This window comes from Phyllostomus hastatus, unplaced genomic scaffold (assembly GCF_019186645.2).
Source record: "Phyllostomus hastatus isolate PE091 unplaced genomic scaffold, TTU_PhHast_1.1 phas_contig_402, whole genome shotgun sequence".
NCBI lineage: Eukaryota > Metazoa > Chordata > Mammalia > Chiroptera > Phyllostomidae > Phyllostomus > Phyllostomus hastatus.
Genome location: NW_025333873.1, coordinates 3,052,779 through 3,071,578, shown reverse-complemented (window position 1 = coordinate 3,071,578; position 18,800 = coordinate 3,052,779). Strand labels below are relative to the sequence as shown.

At 53.7% G+C, this 18,800-nt stretch overlaps 2 protein-coding genes across 3 annotated transcripts in view; one reads left to right on the top strand and one right to left on the bottom strand.

Moving 5' to 3' along the window:
- The first annotated feature begins 3 nt into the window (after positions 1 to 3).
- Positions 4 to 1,704, top strand: KRTCAP3 (keratinocyte associated protein 3). Its single transcript, XM_045844485.1, has 7 exons — positions 4 to 168; positions 324 to 508; positions 598 to 657; positions 826 to 1,032; positions 1,140 to 1,274; positions 1,381 to 1,493; positions 1,617 to 1,704. The coding sequence occupies exons 1-6, from the start codon at positions 141 to 143 to the stop codon at positions 1,486 to 1,488; spliced, it is 723 nt and encodes a 240-aa protein (XP_045700441.1). The 5' UTR covers positions 4 to 140; the 3' UTR covers positions 1,489 to 1,493; positions 1,617 to 1,704.
- Positions 1,705 to 1,778: 74 nt separating this feature from the next.
- Positions 1,779 to 18,800, bottom strand: part of IFT172 (intraflagellar transport 172) — a 32,744-nt gene continuing 15,722 nt past the window's right edge. The window contains exons 17-48 of one of the 2 annotated variants that reach the window (XM_045844581.1): positions 16,775 to 16,911; positions 16,463 to 16,570; positions 14,945 to 15,029; positions 14,550 to 14,642; positions 14,204 to 14,281; positions 13,715 to 13,963; positions 13,453 to 13,531; positions 13,150 to 13,270; positions 12,838 to 12,982; positions 12,263 to 12,352; positions 11,609 to 11,706; positions 11,344 to 11,479; positions 11,138 to 11,254; positions 10,676 to 10,818; positions 9,823 to 9,916; positions 9,617 to 9,681; positions 9,246 to 9,426; positions 8,909 to 9,018; positions 8,655 to 8,784; positions 6,531 to 6,629; positions 6,221 to 6,330; positions 6,016 to 6,079; positions 5,828 to 5,914; positions 5,413 to 5,529; positions 4,550 to 4,660; positions 4,270 to 4,389; positions 3,342 to 3,437; positions 3,060 to 3,119; positions 2,877 to 2,975; positions 2,419 to 2,572; positions 2,144 to 2,235; positions 1,779 to 1,930 (exon numbers count right to left, since the gene is read on the bottom strand). In XM_045844581.1, coding sequence (XP_045700537.1) covers positions 1,841 to 1,930; positions 2,144 to 2,235; positions 2,419 to 2,572; positions 2,877 to 2,975; positions 3,060 to 3,119; positions 3,342 to 3,437; positions 4,270 to 4,389; positions 4,550 to 4,660; positions 5,413 to 5,529; positions 5,828 to 5,914; positions 6,016 to 6,079; positions 6,221 to 6,330; positions 6,531 to 6,629; positions 8,655 to 8,784; positions 8,909 to 9,018; positions 9,246 to 9,426; positions 9,617 to 9,681; positions 9,823 to 9,916; positions 10,676 to 10,818; positions 11,138 to 11,254; positions 11,344 to 11,479; positions 11,609 to 11,706; positions 12,263 to 12,352; positions 12,838 to 12,982; positions 13,150 to 13,270; positions 13,453 to 13,531; positions 13,715 to 13,963; positions 14,204 to 14,281; positions 14,550 to 14,642; positions 14,945 to 15,029; positions 16,463 to 16,570; positions 16,775 to 16,911 — 3,558 coding nt within the window. In that variant the 3' untranslated portion in view covers positions 1,779 to 1,840. The remainder of the gene's footprint in view (positions 1,931 to 2,143; positions 2,236 to 2,418; positions 2,573 to 2,876; positions 2,976 to 3,059; positions 3,120 to 3,341; positions 3,438 to 4,269; positions 4,390 to 4,549; positions 4,661 to 5,412; positions 5,530 to 5,827; positions 5,915 to 6,015; positions 6,080 to 6,220; positions 6,331 to 6,530; positions 6,630 to 8,654; positions 8,785 to 8,908; positions 9,019 to 9,245; positions 9,427 to 9,616; positions 9,682 to 9,822; positions 9,917 to 10,675; positions 10,819 to 11,137; positions 11,255 to 11,343; positions 11,480 to 11,608; positions 11,707 to 12,262; positions 12,353 to 12,837; positions 12,983 to 13,149; positions 13,271 to 13,452; positions 13,532 to 13,714; positions 13,964 to 14,203; positions 14,282 to 14,549; positions 14,643 to 14,944; positions 15,030 to 16,462; positions 16,571 to 16,774; positions 16,912 to 18,800) is intronic. The other variant, XM_045844582.1, reaches the window with a different exon arrangement.

Genomic DNA, 18,800 nt, shown 5'->3' with positions numbered 1-18,800 from the left:
CCTGTGTGCGCACGCATGCCTCGCCGCTAGGGGGAGCGGGCCGGAGGCCGGGCCTTCAGGTGGCAGTGGGCGGGGCCGGCCTGCGAGTGCGGGCGGGGCGGGCCAGGTAGAGCTGCCCTGCCCGGCCCGGCGAAGGGACAATGCGGTGCTGCCGCGCCTGCAGATTCGGTAACTTACCGTTCCTTTGGTCCCTTTGGTCTCGTTCTCCTGTACCCACCCGAACCCCTCCCAAGCTCCCGGGGCCCCCGGGTAGCTCGGGGTAACCGCGCGGGCTTTCCTGGTTTCCCTTGGGCTCAGGCTTGCCCCTCCCCCGCGCTCCGCAGACGCAGCCCGGGGCCCTTGGCGGCTTATGCGCGTGGGCCTCGCCCTCATCCTGGTGGGCCACGTGAACCTGCTGCTGGGGGCCGTGCTGCATGGTACCGTTTTGCGGCATGTTGCCAACCCCCGAGGGGGCGTCACCCCAGAGTACACCACGGCCAATGTCATCTCTGTGGGCTCGGGGCTGCTGGTGAGTGTGACGGGCGGGCTGAATTACGGGGCGGGCGGCGTGCCCTGCCCAGAACAACCTGGGCCTCATTCAGGCTTTGTGTCTTCTAGAGTGTTTCCTTGGGACTTGTGGCCCTCATGGCATCCAGGAATCTCTTTCGCCCACGACTGGTGAGAGGGGATTCCTGTAGCTTAAATGAGGGGGCCTCGAGTCAGGGAAATGGGGGCTGACTCAACTTCAAGTGGGGAGGAGGAGCCCTGAATAGAGAGACCCAGTGGGAGAGTCAGTGGGACAGCCAGCCACCCCAGGCTGCTCACCCGATCTTCCGACCCTGTCAGCACTGGGCCCTGCTGGCAGTAGCTCTGGTGAACCTGCTCTTGTCCGCTGCTTGCTCCGTGGGCCTCCTCCTCGCTGTGTCACTTACTGTGGCCAATGGTGGTCGCCGGCTCATTGCCGACTGCCATCCAGGACTGCTGGATCCTTTGGTACCACTGGATCAGGGGCCTGGACACGCTGACTGCCCCTTTGACCCCACAAGAATCTATGTGAGTGTGTCTTCTTAGTTTTGCAGCCCCCAAAGCCTTGTTCCGATTTGCCACTCCTGCCCTGCTCCTTCCTGGTCTACCCTCCATCCTTCCTCTTCACCTTTCAGGATACAGCCTTGGCTCTCTGGATTCCTTCTCTGCTCATGTCCGCAGTGGAGGCTGCTCTGTCTGGTTACTGCTGTGTGGCAGCCCTCACCCTCCTTGGGGTTGGACCGTTCAGGAAGGAAAGGCTACAGGGGCAGGTAAGGAAGGTGAACAGGAAGAGTTCATGCAACACAGATTGGCTGTGTTGAAAAGGTGCCGGACTGTAATTCAGGGCCAGAGTACTAACTCCACTCTCTTCTGCAGCTGGAGGAACTGAGAGAGCTTGAACATCCTAAATGTAATAGGCAGGATAGTGAGCAGCTGCTGGGTCAAAATCAAGAAATCCAGGCATCACAGAAAAGCTGGGCTTAGGACAGGTAATTGGCCATGAGGATTGTGGCCTGGGAGAGGGCAGGGGCAGGGCACTGCTCTTAGAATTGAGTCTAGTCCCTTGCTCTCCTGCTCGAGCTCTGATCCAGGTTCTCCCTTCCGTCAAGCAGGTGCTGCTAATCCAAAGGCTCAGTGCACACGGCTTTCCACTGACCTCTAGGATGACATAAACATTGTAATAAAAGAACTTTTCTTCTATTTGGTTCTGATTTGGGGGGGAAAGGGCACTGGGCTGGTATTGAGGGTGACCTTGATCAAAGAATACAGCAATCTCTGTTAGTCACAAGAGTTTAATGAAGGAAAGAACTTAGTATTCCTCCCTGAGCTCTGCCAGTTACTGAAAGGAAAAGCTGGTGCTCGGGAGCCCTCCGCACCACTGACTAATGAATTTCAGCACATCCTGGCACACCGGGCTGTGGGAGGTCTGTGAGCAAACAGAAAGAACGTCAGAGGAACTCATCAGGGCTGAGAAAAACATGCCTGCTCTAAAGAAAATCCGCTCCATCAGTGTGGGCAGCTGGGTTCAGGGCCTGCACCTGCCTTCTTGACAGTCCCACCCACCCACTAGTGGTCTGTTTTCTGCAGCGCTGCCCCACCCTGCTCTCCCTGCCCCACCCTGCAAGTCTCCTGCTCAAACCTTGATAGCCATAAGGAACTTATTCCAGTTGTCCTTATTAGCCGCCTTCCCTGGCCGCTTAAATTCAATTTTATTCCTCAGAATGGGGTATCCTGTGGGGGAAGAAAAAGAGATGAACTGGGGTTTGAGAGGGATTGAGGGGGAAAACAAAGATTCATTGAGGGGTAGGGAGTTGGATGTTCTGCATCCTTTACTGAACCACAGGAGAGTCGACCCTGCTGTTTCCCCCTCCCTTCCACCTACCCCAGAATACACGGCGCTCTGGGGTTCTGTACCTGTAATGAGGCAGGGCAGTGCCCGAACGCCAGTGCTCGCCGCCACCAGGGAAGCCTCGTAGGCACCGCGTTCATCCCGAGGTAGAACCTGCTCTAGCCGCTGGTCCATTGAGACTGTGAGCACCCAGTCTCGAACCTCTTCTCTCTGAGCCTCCTGGGAAGGACGCAGGGAGCAGCAGCTTCACACAGGGCAAGGCAGGGCAAATGGTGGGCGGCAAGTGGGGAGGATTGCTAAGCCTCGTCCTTTCACCCATGAATGGTCCTCTTTGAATTAGGGGTCCCAGTCACAGCCTTAGCTTTTTTACTCTGCTTCTACTGTCACTAAAGGACCAGTGAGGACTGAGGCCATGGTTGACTGACAGCTGGTACAAAGTGTTGGGAGGACCATCCTAACATGTCCTCCCTTCTCAGTGCATGCGCACTGGTGAGCCTCCCCTTCTCCAATCGTGTGTCCTTACTGGTACATGCTGCTTGGCTGGGAGAGGCACTTCAAAGGGAATGTCTGTGTCCTGAAAGTCAGAGTGGTCAAGGGCATCCAGAGTCCCTTCCTCGATTGCCTGTGGCAGGGTAAGCTGTCATGAGATAGGCACAGCTGTGACCAGCAAAACCTCCCCGCCTGCGGGCACCACCTCCCTACTCACATCCGTCAGATCCAAAAAGCGGTTGAGGAAGATGAATGCCATGTTCTCCCAGCCAACTGCCTGCAACAGAGAAAAGTTGCAAGTGGGGGTGAGCAGCTGGGCTTGGATGCTGCTTTTACAGGATGCGGGGGGAAGAATCCAGGAAGATACAGGAAACGGGTATCCTCCATAACGTCAGTCCCACACGCAGCTCTGCTCTTCCCGAGCAGACAGGATTAAGTCTGCCTTCCAACCTCGGATTTCCTTATCTCCTCAACCGCACCCTTCCTCCTCCCAGCTCACCTTGGCTGCAATGCCTGCTTCGTAGAAGGCTTTGTCTGCAGGTAGTAGCTGGGTGTGACGTAAAAGTGAAACAGAAAGCTTGGCAGCCACCGTTTCCTACAGATTAAAGTCAGAGCGTTATGACCTTGGCCCTTCGGTGGCCAAGCAAGCAGACCAGTGATCTTATGATTCAGGCAGCCACGGAGCCGGAAAACCAACCATCATTACTAAACTGCGCTGGGTCTCCAGCTGTTCTGGGTCTTAGTTATTTTCATCTGCACAGGACTGGGCACAGATGACTTCTAAATTTCCTTCCACGTCTAGAATTCTACCAACCAAGTGCATGAAATCATGATACAACATTGGTTTTGAGCCAATGTGCTACAAGAACTTTTAAAACATGCAATACCTGACCACTGAGTCAGGGGCTGCCCTCTTTTCCCTTAGATTGTCACATAAAAAAATGACAACAGCCAACACAACAATAGCCGCCTGGTGTGAGTGAGTCAAAAATTATACCTGTTTTTTTGTGTGTCAGATTGTCAACATATTTTTTGGTGTGCCACAGAATTTTAGTAATTCGTTTATGTGATGGAAAAGACTGAAAATCGCTGATATATTATATTACTGGATGAAAAGGGTTGAAAATCGCTGCAGTACATTGAATACTATGATGAACAAGCCGAAGGTAGGTGTATGAGAGGCCGACGCAGAGATCGTGGAATCTGAGTGTTAAAGTGTAATGAGGCGGGAGCTGTGTGGGCACACAGCCCTAAGAAGATCAAAGGCAGGGAGAAAACCACCTCAGCAGGGAGTCAAGGTTTATTTAAACAGAAAAGAAGCTAGGAGAGAACTGGGTCAAGCTTGAGAACCCAGAACGTGAATTCAGTCGATTTAACGCGTTCAAAGGAGCGCCCACAAGCCCGAGTGCCCCTCCCCGCCACCTCACCAGCTGTTTGACACTCTGGGCTGCAGAGCGGGCGGCGTAGTAGTGGGCTATCAGCAGCATCGTCTCAAACTCCTCGTGGGCTGCAGAGTTGGCCTCACTGGACTTCACCAGGTTTTCACACTAGAGCAGGCAGAGAGTATAACCTGGGTCAGGGGTCAGAGTACCAGGCCACAGAGTGGTCAACTGGTGGCCACCTGGACAGAGGAAGGTACAATACATGAGAGGTTTAAGGGCAGGAAAGGAGACAAGACAGGGACACTAATCGGCCCAACTTGCGCACCAGGTTGAAGAGGACATCCCGGAGGTCAGCCCAGGTGTGGTAGGCCTCAGCGCTGTTGGTCCCGGGTGAGCTCACCACGTCGGTGAAGATCCTTTTGTAGATGTTGAAGTTCTGAAGGGAGAGGGGTGAGAGGAGCCGAGTGAGGCGGGCACAGCTGGAGAGCAAGTCAGTGGAAGTGGGTCAAAGAAAGGAAGACGGGCTGTAATGTGCGTGGGGAGGAACTGTGGGACAGTGATGGAGAAAGTGTTATTTTTTACGAAAGAGAATGAAGAGTAAGCAAATACTTTTTTCAATTTTAATTTTTGATTTTAGCAGGGGAGGGAGGGAGAGAAACATCTAGCAGCTGCCTTTCGCAAGCTTCTCGACCAGGGACCAAGGGACTGAATCTGTAACCCAGGCGTGTGCCTTGACCAGGAATCGAACCAGCAACCTCCTGGTTTGCAGGACGATGCCCAACCCACTGAATTACACCAGTGGGGGTGAAGATAACTATTTCTTACTAACTGGTGCTCTGTGACTGCGGGGAAATGTGGGATTGCGTGCAGTCACAGTGGGAGTGGCTTGCGTTCCAGAGAGCTGTGATGCTCAGAGGGGCCGGTGGTGTACCTTCACTGGGGGCAGTCAAGGCCCTGGAGGCTTGTGTGGGATTCATTTCTGAAAGGCTGTTCCCTTGTAGTAGGTAAAAGCTTGGGAGGTTGGTGTTTTTTCAAAGGGTAAATCTCCAGAGAGGCCATTTGTTTTGGAGAGACTGGGTGGAGTCTCTGGGCCTGACACTGATTAAAGAATCCCTAACAAAGACAGCTCCTGAGGGGAGGGTGGTTCTCGAGGAGAAGGAAACGTTCACCCCAAGGACAGGCTGGTACCTGTGGGTTAGCAGGGGCTCCGTGTTGCACATACAGGGCCAGTGCCTGGGCGTAGCCACCCTCTCGGATCAGGTGAGTTGCATACAAAGCCACGTACTTGTGCAGGATCTTGTAGTTCTGTCCCGGAGGTGGGGAAAGCATGGGAGAGGTTGGGATTAGCAAGACCAGACAGTGGGGGGGGGGGGGGGAGCGGGTAACTTGAGACTGTGGATTTGTTTAGGAGGCAAAGGGCACGTGCCAGCCAGGCCCCCTTGGCCTCTGACCCTGATTTCAGAGTGTGGAAGACTAGGCGCTCTGGTGTTGATCGGGCGTCTCTAGGGTTTGGGCTTTCAGGAAGTAAGGGACAGGTAGGGGCAGGTGGGGGGGCCCGGGAACATGTACAGAAGAGCTGGGAATGGGAGGAAGAGAGCGGTACCTGCTTGGTGGCTGTTTCGATGCACTTGTCCCACTGGCCCTGCTCCACGTACAGGTCCAGGGCGGCCACCACATCCACACCCACCAGCTACGGATCCATCGAAAAGACAGAGTTAGGGGAGAGGCATGAGGGGGAGAATCTCAAGCCCCCTTGTGTGTTCTGCCCCCTGCTAGCTCCTCAAGTCTCACCGAGTCCACTTTGCCCTGGTCCTTGAGGAAGTCTTTATAATGCTGGTCCACATAGTCTTCATACCTGCGAAGATGTGCAGAGATTTGACACTCCACGGTCCCAGATGGTCTCACGTCACACCCTTCCCACGAGAACTTTCTCTAATCTTAGTTTTTACAAAAGGAAGTAAGAGAATTTCCCAGGGAGAAAGGGCAGCAAGCTCACCGGGGATCTAACTCCTTGGCCACGCGCTTGGCCTTGTTCCACTCCTCCGCCTCCATGAAAGCGTCGATGGCTTCCTTGACTAGGTCCAGGTTCAGGTAGAGCTCCGCAGCCTGCATGGAGGGAAACCTGAGATGGGGGGCCATCTTTCCTCCCCACGCCTCAGTTCGCCCTCTGTGAACTCTTCCCTCGGTGTCCCCACAACGGCATGCCACGCCTGCCGAGGCCCAGCGCACACCTGCCTGGGTGTCGACGTCGCCATTCCCCTGCCTCTGCAGAACCTGTGTCTCTTCAGCCCCAGCGCCCTACTTACTGCACAGTGCTTCCCAATTCCAATCAGCTGGGGTCCTACAGCCCGAACCACTTCCAGACTGCGCTGCGGAGGCAGAAACTTGATGGAGAGCTCGGCTGCCTGAGTGGTTGAACAGAAGAGGGAGACGGGTGGGAGGGACAAGGACCGCCGGGGGTCTTCAGCCTGGTCTGTCTTCTCCCTCCAGTTGCCAACTTGCTCTTTTAAATGAACTCTCCCTCACCTTCCACCCTCCTAGGAAAAGCCCGCCTCGTGGGCCATCAGCGCCTCCCGGCTCGTCCTCTTTCAGACACTCCTTGCTAAGGTCACTGTACTTGGTCCTGTCACCTTCGACAAACTGGTTTCTCAAGTTCTTTGTCACAAATAGGATCTTGGTAACACGGTGTAGGTAAAGAAACCCTAAATAGCAGTCCAGGGTGTAGGTAAAGAAACCCTAAATAGCAGTCCAGGATGTTTTGTAAGTATTTGTGTGGGGCTTCTCTGAGCCTCAGTTTCTGCATGATAAGAATGATGGTTGGTCCAGACTCGCAGTGTCCAGAACAGCGGCCACCAGTCACGTGCGGCGTCTCAGCTGGGACGTGCTGTGAGCCTGCATGCACACTGCATTTCGAAGACTTAGTACGGAAAAAGAAGTATACCGTACATATCTCAACATGTGTTTATACTGATTACATGTTGGAATAATAGTTTAGGTATATTGGGTTAGGTAAAATGCTGTATTTTCACCTGTTTCTTTTTACTCATTTGAATGTGGCTACTAGAAAATGTTCAGTTACGTGTGTGACTTGCATTGCATTTCTGTTGGACAGTGCTGGTCTAGGTGACCTTAGAGACACCTTCCAACCCACAGTCAGTAACTCTACAAACCCTAGCGTTCCATAAGCTCACTCTGTTTCCACTGTGATGCTGACAGCCTCCTCAGATGTTAATTTCCATGTGGCCTAATTTAGCTACAGACCACGCTAGTCCTCCTGGACTTTCCCCCACCTGTTCTTGCCTGTCTTTCTTTACCTGCCAAACCCTTCGTAGCTTAAAGTTCCCCCACCCAGGAAGCCATCCTCTGCCCAATCTGAAGAAGGTATAGTCGTGCACAGACCCCAATAAGCAATGCCTCAGAATAAGACACAGCAGATGCTTAATAAATATTATACTTGCTGGCTAAAATCCACTAAACTCTGCCCTGGCTGGTGTGGCTCAGTGGATTGAGCGTGGGCCTGCAAACCAAAGAGTCACCAGTTTGATTCCCAGTCAGAGCACATACCTGGGCTGTGGGCCAGGTCTCCAGTAGGGGGCATGTGAGAGGCAACCACACATCGATGTTTCTCTCCCTTTCTCCCTCCCTTCCCCTCTCTCTAAAAACAAATAAAATCTTTAAAAAATAAAAGTAAAATCCACTAAACTCTCAGAACAATCATCACTCCTTCTTTTTACTTCCTTCCCCTCTAGCTTCTATGGGCTGTTCAGTGACAAGGCCTCAGAAGCCTAAGGGAAATTCTGCAAGGGCATCACCGCACCAACATTTTATTTAGGGGGCTGATCAATCTCACCGCTCACAGCACCTAATACCACATTTGCCTGAATCTAAGGCATGAAACTGTACATGGATCCCAATGTCAAAGACACTAACATGTGACTGTTTATATGTCCTAGAATTGATGAAACACATCGGCTTGGCTTGGTCTGCTGGAGGCTTCTTTCCAGGTGCTGGGTGGAGGGGAGCCTCTGCTTCCTCCCTGAGCTCCGTCTGGCTCCAGCTCGGGGCCCTAGAATTTGCCTCCCAAAGCCTCCCAGGCCCCTGCAGCCCCCGGAGATCTCAACCTTCTCTGAACTTCACTTTGAATCACACGCTTTAGTGGTCACTGAGTGGTTACCTCATTCAGATACAATATTAATGAACTGAGCCACATGTCTGTCTAAATTGCCCCAATTTCTTACTGTTAGGGCTGTAAGACACCCCCTTTTACAGCCTTTGGAGGTTCTGAACCTAACATCTAGCAAGCACTCAACAGACACCTACTACCTGACTGAAAACAGAAAGAGGAAAAAAGCGATGAATGTCCGCAAAGGAATGCTGGGCGTGAATGGGGCCTGGGGAGGCGGCGGCCAGGCAGGGCGTGGCGGCCTCACCTTCATCCAGCACTTCTCCACCAGGCTGCTGCTCCCCACGTCCCGCACTTTGAGGTAGCAGTCCACAGCACGGCTGTACTCCCCGGCCTGCTCCCACTGGCGAGCTTGTTCCACCAGCCCCTCCATGCCCCTGTGGAGACGGCACTACTCCACTACTCGTGACGGGAATGCGCAGGGGCGGCGTGGCCTATCCTGTGCGCATTTTATGACCCACCCCCAGCCCTGCCCACATTTCCCGGCCCCTGGCTTCATACCTGGCCCCCTTCTTGGTAGCTTCCCGCTCATACTCTTCCTGCAGAGCCTCCAGCTGGCCAGGCACGTAGTCCTTGCAGATCCGCAGGGCATCGCTCCATAATCCAGCCTCCTGCTCAGAGTTTCAGGTATCGGGAGGGCAGAGGAAGGCATGACAACTTTCCATGGCTGCCCACGTGGCACGGCCCCCCGATTCCTGGGTCTTGAACCTCTTTCCTCCTTCCTCTGTCTCTCCTTCCCCTCCCCAGTGCTAGCCTGACCTTTCTCGGTACCAGAGGTCTGTGCAGCGCTCAGGTATGCCCTTCCCCTCCCCTCACGGCCCTGACTGCGGTGTCCCACCTTATAGTAATTGAGGGCCAAGCCTGGTCTCTGGGCCCGAAGCAGCAGTCCTTCCGCTTTCTGAAAGTCCTTCTCCTCCAAGGCCACCCGGGCCTGCCCCACGAGCACCTCAGCGACGCTGTCAGGGTCGTGGGCCTCGGCCACGCGCTGAGCGGCCTCCCAGTCCTGGTTGTGGACAAACCTGCCCCCAGATGGGGACCCAGGAGAGGCTAAGCACGGGGCTGAGGCCTCGACGGCGGGAACAAATGGGCACGCCACTGAAGGGCGCACCGTTCACCGGGCCTAGGTTTGGGTGAAGGTGAGGGGGACTGTGAGAGGCCCTGGGGCCGGGCTCGGGGGGACAGGATTTTGGAATTTCTGGGGTCACTCACATGAGGACCGCTTCCTTGGGTTTGCCAGCCCTGATGAATTCCGCTTCAGCCTCTTCAAATTTACCCTATAGGAAGAGCGGGGCAGGCGCACGTGATGAGGAGACTGGCGTCACAGGCAGCCGTGGGAACCCCTGGTGCAGTGGGCTGGGGGGTGGAAAGGAGACTCCGTGGTCAGGGTCAAGGGCAATGGAGGATCAAATCCATACCTCATCCTCCAGGTACATAGCGTATCGGAGATGAATCTCGGGGGTTTTGTGCTTGAGGGCCAGCCGGGAGAGTTCAAAAGCAAAGTCAAAGGAGCTGAAAGGGAAGGTGCAGAGAAGGTTCGCCTACTCAGTACTTCCTTTTATAAGAGAAAGAGCAGGGAAGAGAAAAACAGAGAAGAGGCAAGAAATGAGGGGAAGGGAGAGATTAAGAAAGACAATTGCCTGAACCGATACAGAAACACAGGGAGACGTGAAGAAACATAGGCACGCAGTCTGGTCATGGTCACGTCACCGTCGCCGTGGATCAGGACGCACTTGGAAAAGCCTGTGCTCCCCCGAGACTAGCCGCGGGACGAGCGGGATGGGCGGGAGGCAGGGGAAGGGGCCGTGGGCCTCACAGCACTACAACCACCGCCTCCTCCCGAGCCACGTCTACAGTAGCAGAGAAACAGTCTCTTGGAGACGCGTGACACTATCCTCAGCACTCCAACTGACGCAGGGCTACTGCTGGCATCTGTAACACTTACTTGAGAAAAGCTCATTTTGCATTTAACGGAATCACACATCCTTTACTCAGAAGTAAGATACTGGCTTAGCGCATTTTAGCTTTAAAAGCTATCTCTCTCCACTTTTATTCTCAGAACAGCCAAAGATTAAACACTGTTCTGAGAGGAGGGGAAGAGTTACTAATTCATCTTCCCTCTCTGTGAAGGCCTTCCAAGGATCTCTCCTTATCACACCTCTTCACTCGGCCTCAGGTTTTAGAAATGCTTTTGAGTTACGCCTCAGTCCTCCTCCTCAGCGTGGAGGCTCTGCCTGGAACGGGCCCGGGAGAGAAGGCTCAGCGCCTCACCAGTTGTCGGCTGCGTGGTCCACGGCAGCTTCTAGGAGCCCCAGCTTGTTAAGCAGTCGAACTGCAGCCTCTCCTCCCAGGCTCTTGGCCCACAGATAGGCCACGTGTTTGTGGGCATTAGGTCCTCCGTGGGCCTTGGCCACCTGTAAAGCAAAGCCACTTGGCAGCCCGCCAGTGCAGGGACGTGGGGCTGCTCCCTTCTCGTCTCTGACCCGCCCTCGGCTGCAGCAAGGATCAGGTACCGGGGCAAGAACAACAGGAAGAAGGCTAAGTTTCTGGGTCTCTTAACCTGTTCACGGGCCAAGGACGGACTTCAGATGGTCTACAAACCCTTAAGATTGCATGAGAAATTCTAGGCACAGGTGAGGACGTGTTTCAGAGGCCCACGCTCAGAGTAGAATTAGATGGCCACTTGAGAGTGGGGAAGGGGGGCTGCATCCCCAGTGTGGCCTGGACCCTTACCCGGTAGGCCTCTTCCCAGAGCCCATTGGACCGGTACATGTTCACGGTTGCCTTCCATTCCTGGGCCTCGAGGTAGTGGTACTCGGCCTCCGGAAGTCGGCCCTCAGCCTCCAGCTCCTGCGGAGGAGTGGGTCAGCACGGAGAGAGAGGCCGGTGCGGCCTGTCTGATGAAGAGGTGCGCAGGGGCAGAGGAAGGGCTCGCTCACCTTGCCCAGGTGGAGGTGTGTGTCACTGAGGAGGTCTGGGTGGTGCTTCCCCACCAGGCGGATCATGTCGTCATACAGCTTGTGTTTTTTGAACATGGTGATGGCAAGATCAGGCTCTTCCACTGTCACATACAGCCTGGGGGAAGGAGACACTCCTGGGGCCTCCTAGACCCACATTCCTGCCGCCAGGGTCACCCCTGCACAGGACACACCCTCAGACCCCGTCTCCCTTTCCCTCCACACCTCCTCGGGGGCCCCTGCTCACCTTTCAGCCTCGCGGTACTTGCCCTGCTTCTCCATCTCCTGCGCCTGGGTGATGTACAGCACCGACACCTCTTCTGGCCTCATGCACTTCGTCGCCAGCTGTGCGCACAAAGCAAGAGTAGCCTCGGGTGCCAGTTTCTGAGTGAGGTGGGGCTGAAGGGAACCTGTCTCCATAGACTTCTGAACTCTCTACCGTGCACAGGAGTGTGGTTACTGCCACCCTCCCGGACAGCGCTGGGAATTCCAAGTCCGTAAGAAGCCAGGTGAGGACTGTATTGCACTAAGGCAGGAGGGTCAGAGATGCCGTGTGCTGGGGGCCTCTGTTCCTACTACCATCCTCCTACTGTGGCCACCGGGTTCTGGGAGTGGGAGCGAGAGCACGGCTGCCAGGGCCGCTGGAGCGTCAGGAATGGTGTTTCAGATTCCCCAGCTCCCAAGACCACCTGCGCTTCGGACTTACAGGTTTGGGGACACGGGTCTCTCTTTTTCCTTGCCTTTCCCTGTGGCTAGGGATCAAAGTTACCCTGACTGTGTTTTGGTGCTTCCTCAGCTTTCTGGGAACCCAGGGAAATGGGAGGCGGATCAGAGACGAAGGAGAGCGGCACCACAACCGCCAGGGTGGAACTCTCCAGCCACGGCCCCACGCCCTCTCTACCTTGTGGGCCTGCTCCCAGCGGCCAGCCTGGGTGTACATGTCTATCGCATCTTTTGTCCGGTCTCCCTTAACGTAGAGTTCCTCAGCAATCTGGGTGAGAGAGGCAGGTGCAAAGGGTCAGAGCAATGGAGCTAAAGCGGCCTGTAGGGGGAGAACAAACCTCAGCTGTGCTGCAGGAGATAGAGCTGGGGATGCAGTTTTTGTACCGTAAGGGAGAAGAGATGACTGTGGGTATCCCACGCCTTCTACTCTTTTGGAAAAAAGACCAGCCAAAGCCAGTATGAGGGCGACACAATGGGAGTTAAAAGGGCCTCACCTTGCTGCCATGCAAGGGATTTTCTATTTTAGCTAAGTTGGAATTATCCACGAGGAATCACTCGTGCTGGCCCAGAAGGAGGGTCAGTGTCACGCTGGAATGAAACAGGGTCAGTAAATCGTTTTTTCCCATTCAGGGTGGTGGCGTTGCTGGGTCTTAGAAGGAAGGGTTTGGTGAGGGGGCCCCCACGTCCCCTTCGGTCCTCTCCCTGTCACACTGCACTGACAGCCTCAGGCTGCAGAAAGGGGCTGGTCCTCACCTCGTACTCCTGCAGAGACGCATAGTGCTGGGCCACACGGGGATAGTATTTGGACGCCGTGTTCCGGTCCTGGAGATCTAATATATAAATTGCCTTCTTCCACTGGCGGGCACCCAGGGCAGCTTCAATTGCCTTAATGGAGCACCTGGCATAGTTGGGAAAGGCATAAACGTGTCAGAGGAAAGAGGAAGATGGATGGCGGTGAAGGACACCTCGGGCATTCCCCACGCAGCGTTTGGAGAGCTCTTCCTTCAGGCCTTGGTGCCCCTACTTGCGCACACCCGATCTCCTCTGCACCCCAGACGCCCATACCTGGCTTCAATATAGTGATTAATGGCTGCGTCAAGCTGCTTCTGCTGCACCAGGTGGTCCCCCCATGCCTCCTCTAGCCTCACCACCTCCGCTGGGAATGCCATCCGAGCCAGCTCCACCGCTGCCAGAGACGGAGAGGCACTGAGCTCGGACTTCCAGGGACGGGGCTCAGGGAGAGTGGGACAGGGAAACGGAGAGTGGAAAACAGGTGAGAAGTGAAGGCGTGGAGAAGGGAAGCCCGTGAGCCCGGACAGATGTGCTGGAGTCGGCGACACTGAAGGACGGGTTGTGGGTGACTCGAACCTTTCATGAAGGCGCTGCCTTTACAGTAACACTCCAGGGCCCGCTGCGGATTTCGAATCTTCTCAAAGAGATCACCTGCCTGTTGACACATACTATATATCACTACCAGGAAACCCTTACTACACACAGAGTCAAGTACCAGCCCCTACAAGAAGAGAATCGGCCACCAGTCACGGAGGGCTAAGCACTCCAAGGCCCCTCTGGGGAGGAGAGGGGCGCTGAGCCCCGGAAATAGGGGACAGGAACGGGAAGCCAGCCCTACCCTTTCATACAGCTCCCCCTTGATGAGGGCTGCAGTGATGTGCTCCACCAGCTCGGTGTTGGCCAGCAGCTCCTCCTGGGTCAGCACCAGCCGAGCAGCTCTGGCGGGGAGCCCCGCTTTGAGGTAGAGGCTGATGGCTGCTAGCCCGTCCCCTTGGCTCTCCTGCAGTTCACCGGCTCGCTCTTCTTGCTGGGTGTCCATCAGCCACTGGTAGTAGCTCCGGCGCAGCTTTTCTAGAGCGGGGTGCCCCTGGGGACACAGCAGAGGAGAACGGGGAGTCACATCTCTCCTTCCCACCCTGCTGCTCCCCATGTTCCTCCAATCCCACTGGAGCACCGGACATCCTCCCGGACACCAGTGTCCTCACCCCTCACCGTGTCAGCTCCCAGCCCCAACCGTTCCAGTTCCTGCAGCCTCCCTGACAAGTGGGGGTTTCCGATGGTGGTGGAACCGAGTTCTGAGGCACTGTGCAGAGGACACAGCTGATACCTTGGCCTCGGCCACCGCGATGCACTCATCCCAGCGGTGCAGCTCCTGGTACATGTCCATGGCCTCCTCAACAGCATTCTAGGGGAACCCAGGCAGAGGGCAGAGGGACACCAGGAAGACATGAGGATCAGAAGTCAGCAAGCTCTCCTTGGCCTGGCTAAGATACCAGCCCAGGTGGCATTTACTTACACACACGCAGAGGCGGATTTCTGGTGAAACTCAAAGAGGCTTAAGCTTCAGGGTGCCTATTGCACAGGCCCCTCCGGGGCAGTTTTTCTTAAAGAGGCCTTCTCAAATTGTATAGCTTCAGGCCACCTCCTCCCTCTGGCCCCTCCTCTCCCATTACCTGTTCTAGGAAGATCATTTCAGCCAGTTTGTAGTTCTTTTCCAGCATGGCTAGACGTGCTCGGACCTGATAAAAATCTGTTCCTTCTCCACCCTGCAGGGGAAAGGGAGGTTCTGGTGAGCCTATCATGCTGCAGGTGCCATTCTGTCTGGGCAAGCCGACACAGGAAGGCCAGAGAAATGTGGAAGCTAACAGACTCGGAAAGCTGAAAAACTTCATGGGCTCAGAGGCCTGAGGTTTGGCAAGCAATTCCAAAATGGTCAGCTGGAGGGCGCAGGGGGCAGTGGGCAGGGTAGAGGAAACCAGTCACGGCTGGAAAGCCAGGATTCATGGAGCTGAGGACTAAGGGAAATCTCAGCTGGAGAGACTGAACGAATCAGAAGGGTAATACTTGCATATTCCCGAGACACTTGATCTGCAATCTCGTTGGTCTCATGCAGGAACCGAGCTTTTGCTACATGGCCCAAAGCGGAAAAGCACCTACAGTACGGATGCAATAATAGTAACGGTAATATCACTAAAGGATCATCATTAATTCACTGGCTTAGCAGGCATATCCTAAGCATCTATTATGTGCCAGGCACTGGTCTTGCCAGAACTGAAGACACAGAGGGAATAAGACAGATGTGAGGGCCTTGGTCTCAGGGAACTTAGTTTCTGGTGGAAACAAATAATTAGTAAACAAAGAAAAAAAGAATTGGAGAGAATTAAAAAGGAAGTAAAATGTGTGAGACTGTAGACAGTAACTGAAGGGACTATTTAAGCTGGCAGTCGGAGAAGGCCTGGGTGAGGGGCTGGCATCTGAGCTGAGACCTGAGTACAAGAGGGGGTGGCCGTGTAGAGGGGGAATCACTGCCGGCAGGAGGGGCAGCCAGAGTACAGGCCCTGGGGTGGGAGGGAGGGAGCCCGGCACGCTCGCAGGGCCGAAAGGGTGCCAGTGCAGGTGGAGGCTAGTGGGCAAGCAGGTGCCTGGAAGGAGAAGGAAGCAGACGTTGTAGGGCCTGCAAACATGGTGAAGAGTTCGGGTTTTCTGCTGAGGACAATAGTAAGCTACTGGTAGATGCTGAGCAAGTAAAATGACATGATCTAATTTATGTTTTTAAAAGAATTACCTCACTGCTGTGGGATGAATGGACCTAAGGGTGTAAGAGCAGTCTCAGTGAGCCTACTGAAGAGGCTATTGCAACACTGCAGGTAGGAGCTGGTGGTGGCCAATTTGAGGGTGGGGACAGCAGAGTTGGACAAATAAGACATTCGGCATGTTGTGAAAACCCTGGATCAGAGTCGCCCAGACTTGCTGACAGTCTGGCTGTGGGGAACATGGGGGGAAGGAGACCAGGACGACTCCCAGCCAGGACTGCAGCAGCTGGCATTTACCAAACACCTGCAGCTGGTGCTGTTCGCAGGAGGCTCTGGGTTGCTCCCTGCTGCCACCGCCACCACCCTTCTTCACCACCCATCAACGCAGGTTCTGTTCTATCCCCAGCTCACACAGAGGGAGTTGAGGCACCAAGGCTTGGAAAGGTTATGTCGTCTCTCCAAGGTTGCACAAGTTGGTAGATGCAGCCCAGACTTGAACTCTAAGAGTCTGAAGCCCCAAGTCCGGCCTATTAACTGCACTCTATACCATACTCAGAATATACACATCAATGCCTGGATTGTAGGGTACGGGTGTTAAAAACTTTGAAGGGGCCCCTAGTTACAAGAAGGGGAAGCAGAAACAACAGAAGACACACTGTCACGGTCCAGGGTGAGAGGGTTCGGAACGACTGTACTGTGGAGGGGCTCGCTGACATCTGCTGGCGCGGGACGGGAGCAGGGCCTTAACCCAGGACAGGGGCAGCCCAACTCGTGAAACACCCCTGTGGTCAGCCTTCCCGCTGCCCGGCACCTCGCTCTGCAGGCCCTCTCACCTCTCAGCAATGTGCAGCTGCCTCGCCTCCAGCGCCAGCTTACTCAAGGTTTTCCACATTGCCTCGGTTTCCGGGGTCATTTCCAGAGTCTCCAAGAAGGCTGTTGCCCTGGAGAAGGAAGGAACCAAAGCACACGGACTGAGTCCAGGGTCAGGAAGACACGGAGGAATAGGGGTGATGGGGCGGGGAGGAGAGGGCCAGGCACCTGTCTGCCCTTTTTGTCTAATCTCCCCCTTGGTCACCAGGTCCTGTTTAGATACGGCCAGTGTCACAACCCATCCCAGGTTGCAGGTTCGAGGCCCGGCTCCTTACCGGGTGTAGTTGCCGTCATCAATGGCTGTTCCAAACTCAATAAGACCCTCATCCAGAGTGTAGGCAACTGTAGTCACACCTTCGGTCACCATCACCTCGGTCTTTCCCCCGCCCCGCTCCACACCGACAACGTCACCCTGTGAAAATTCAATCCCCCACCCCACCCAAGCTGCAAGTTAGTGTTTGCACTGAGTCAACTGCAGGACTCACCCACGCTCACCCAGTGACCTCGCTTTCCCAACATTTAGTTTCCCTCAGGGAGATAAAAACCCCTTACCTACGTCACACTTAGGTTAAAGTACTCATAACTATGATGCCACTAATGCCTGCAGGTAAGGTGACAAAACGTGACAGCCACTCCTGCTTCCAGCAATACCATGACCAGGTATCCTTAAGGATGCTCCTCTTAAGAGACAACTTGAACCTGGCATACTGTGGGTTTTTTAAAGCTTTTACTTATTTATTTTTAGAGAGACAGAACGGGAGGGAGAGAGGGAGAGAACCATCCATCCGCTGCCTTTCACATGCCCCCACCAGCGGACCTGGCCTGCAATCCAGGCATGTGCCCTGACTGGGACGCAAACCTGTGAGTGTTCGGCTGTGGGATGAGGCCCAACCCACTAAGCGACACCCATCAGGGCGAGCCTGGCACACTTTTTAATGCAATGATGACTTAAGCTGAGGAAATCACTGGGAATGCTTCTTACCTCCTCTTCCATTCTTCCCCCTCAAAAAAGAAAGAGCCAGAGCCAGAATAAGAGCAAGGGAGAGAGAAAGAGAAGGAAAGAAAATAAAAGGTCAGCAAGCTAAAACCTGAGCAAGAAAATATGCAAGTTGAGCAAATGGGAAGAATTTGCTCTGAAGGCAAACACAGTATCGGGAGAATAGACTTCGGGTCCTGCAGCACATCAAGGACGCCAAGTCCGAGAGTCCCTCATGGGACCTGGGACCCTTTCGTCAGTAAAGGCACCACAGGCAGCACTGATTGCTAACAGGCCTGCTTCCTGCAGATGCAAACTCAAGTCACCTTTAGAGGAAAACAGTCTAGGTCCTTGGGATTCCAAAAGATTCAACATGACATGAGCTCATAATTTAAAAAAAAAACAAAAAAACAAGTTAACAAAACACTATACAGGACTGAACAATAACTATGAACAGCAGTTTTGGACTTCCAAGGATTTCAGACACTAAAAATATCAGTTTTGAAAAAATTATGAAATATAAAATAATTAAATGTGAAACATTTAAAGACCCAAATAGTAAAATGAAAAATTAAGCAAAGCCCTGGCTGGTGTGGTTCAGTGGATTGAGTGCTGGCCTACGAACCAAAGGGTCGCTGGTTCAATTCCCAGTCAGGGCACATGCCTGGGTTGCAGGCCAGGTCCCCAGTAGGGGGCGTGTGAGAGGCAACCACACATTGATGCTTCTCTCCCACTTTTTCTACTTCCCTTCCCCTCTCTCTCAAAATAAATAAATAAACACCCTTTAAAAAAAGAAAAATTAAGCAAGAAACAAGAAACTATCAAAAACAGCTCAGATTAAAAAAAAACAAAAAAATTATGAAAACTTTAATTTTTAAAGTAAAAAAAATCGATGGGTGGTTTAAATAGCAGATTAGAAAATGAAAGCAAATCAATGACCTCAAAGTTGAACCTAAAGAAGTTACTCAGAGTGCAACATGGAGAGAGAAGGAGAAAGGAAAGAAGAGAAGTCAAAGAGGAATGAAAGACAAGACAAGAACTCTAACATAGGCCTAACCAGAATTCTGACCGAGAGACTAGACAATGCAAGAGAAGCAGCCACGTTTGAAGGGATATGAGCTGAGAAATTTCCAAGACTGATAAAACGTATCCTCACAAATACAGAAAGCGCAATATATAACAAGCAGAATAAATAAAAGAGAATTTATATTGAGGCACATTGAGTGAAACTTCAAAACATCTAAGAAAAAGATTTTGAAAGCAACCAGAGAGAAAAGACAGATCACCTACACCACAGGCGGCAAACACAAGGCCTGCGGGCCCAA

Bases quoted from the DNA above. Each gene is read 5' to 3' on its own strand.
- KRTCAP3 (XM_045844485.1), top strand. From the start codon at position 141: ATGCGGTGCTGCCGCGCCTGCAGATTCG. The intron at 169-323 runs GTAACTTACCGT...CGCGCTCCGCAG, and splicing joins CTGCCGCGCCTGCAGATTCG to ACGCAGCCCGGGGCCCTTGG. The intron at 509-597 runs GTGAGTGTGACG...TGTGTCTTCTAG, and splicing joins CTGTGGGCTCGGGGCTGCTG to AGTGTTTCCTTGGGACTTGT.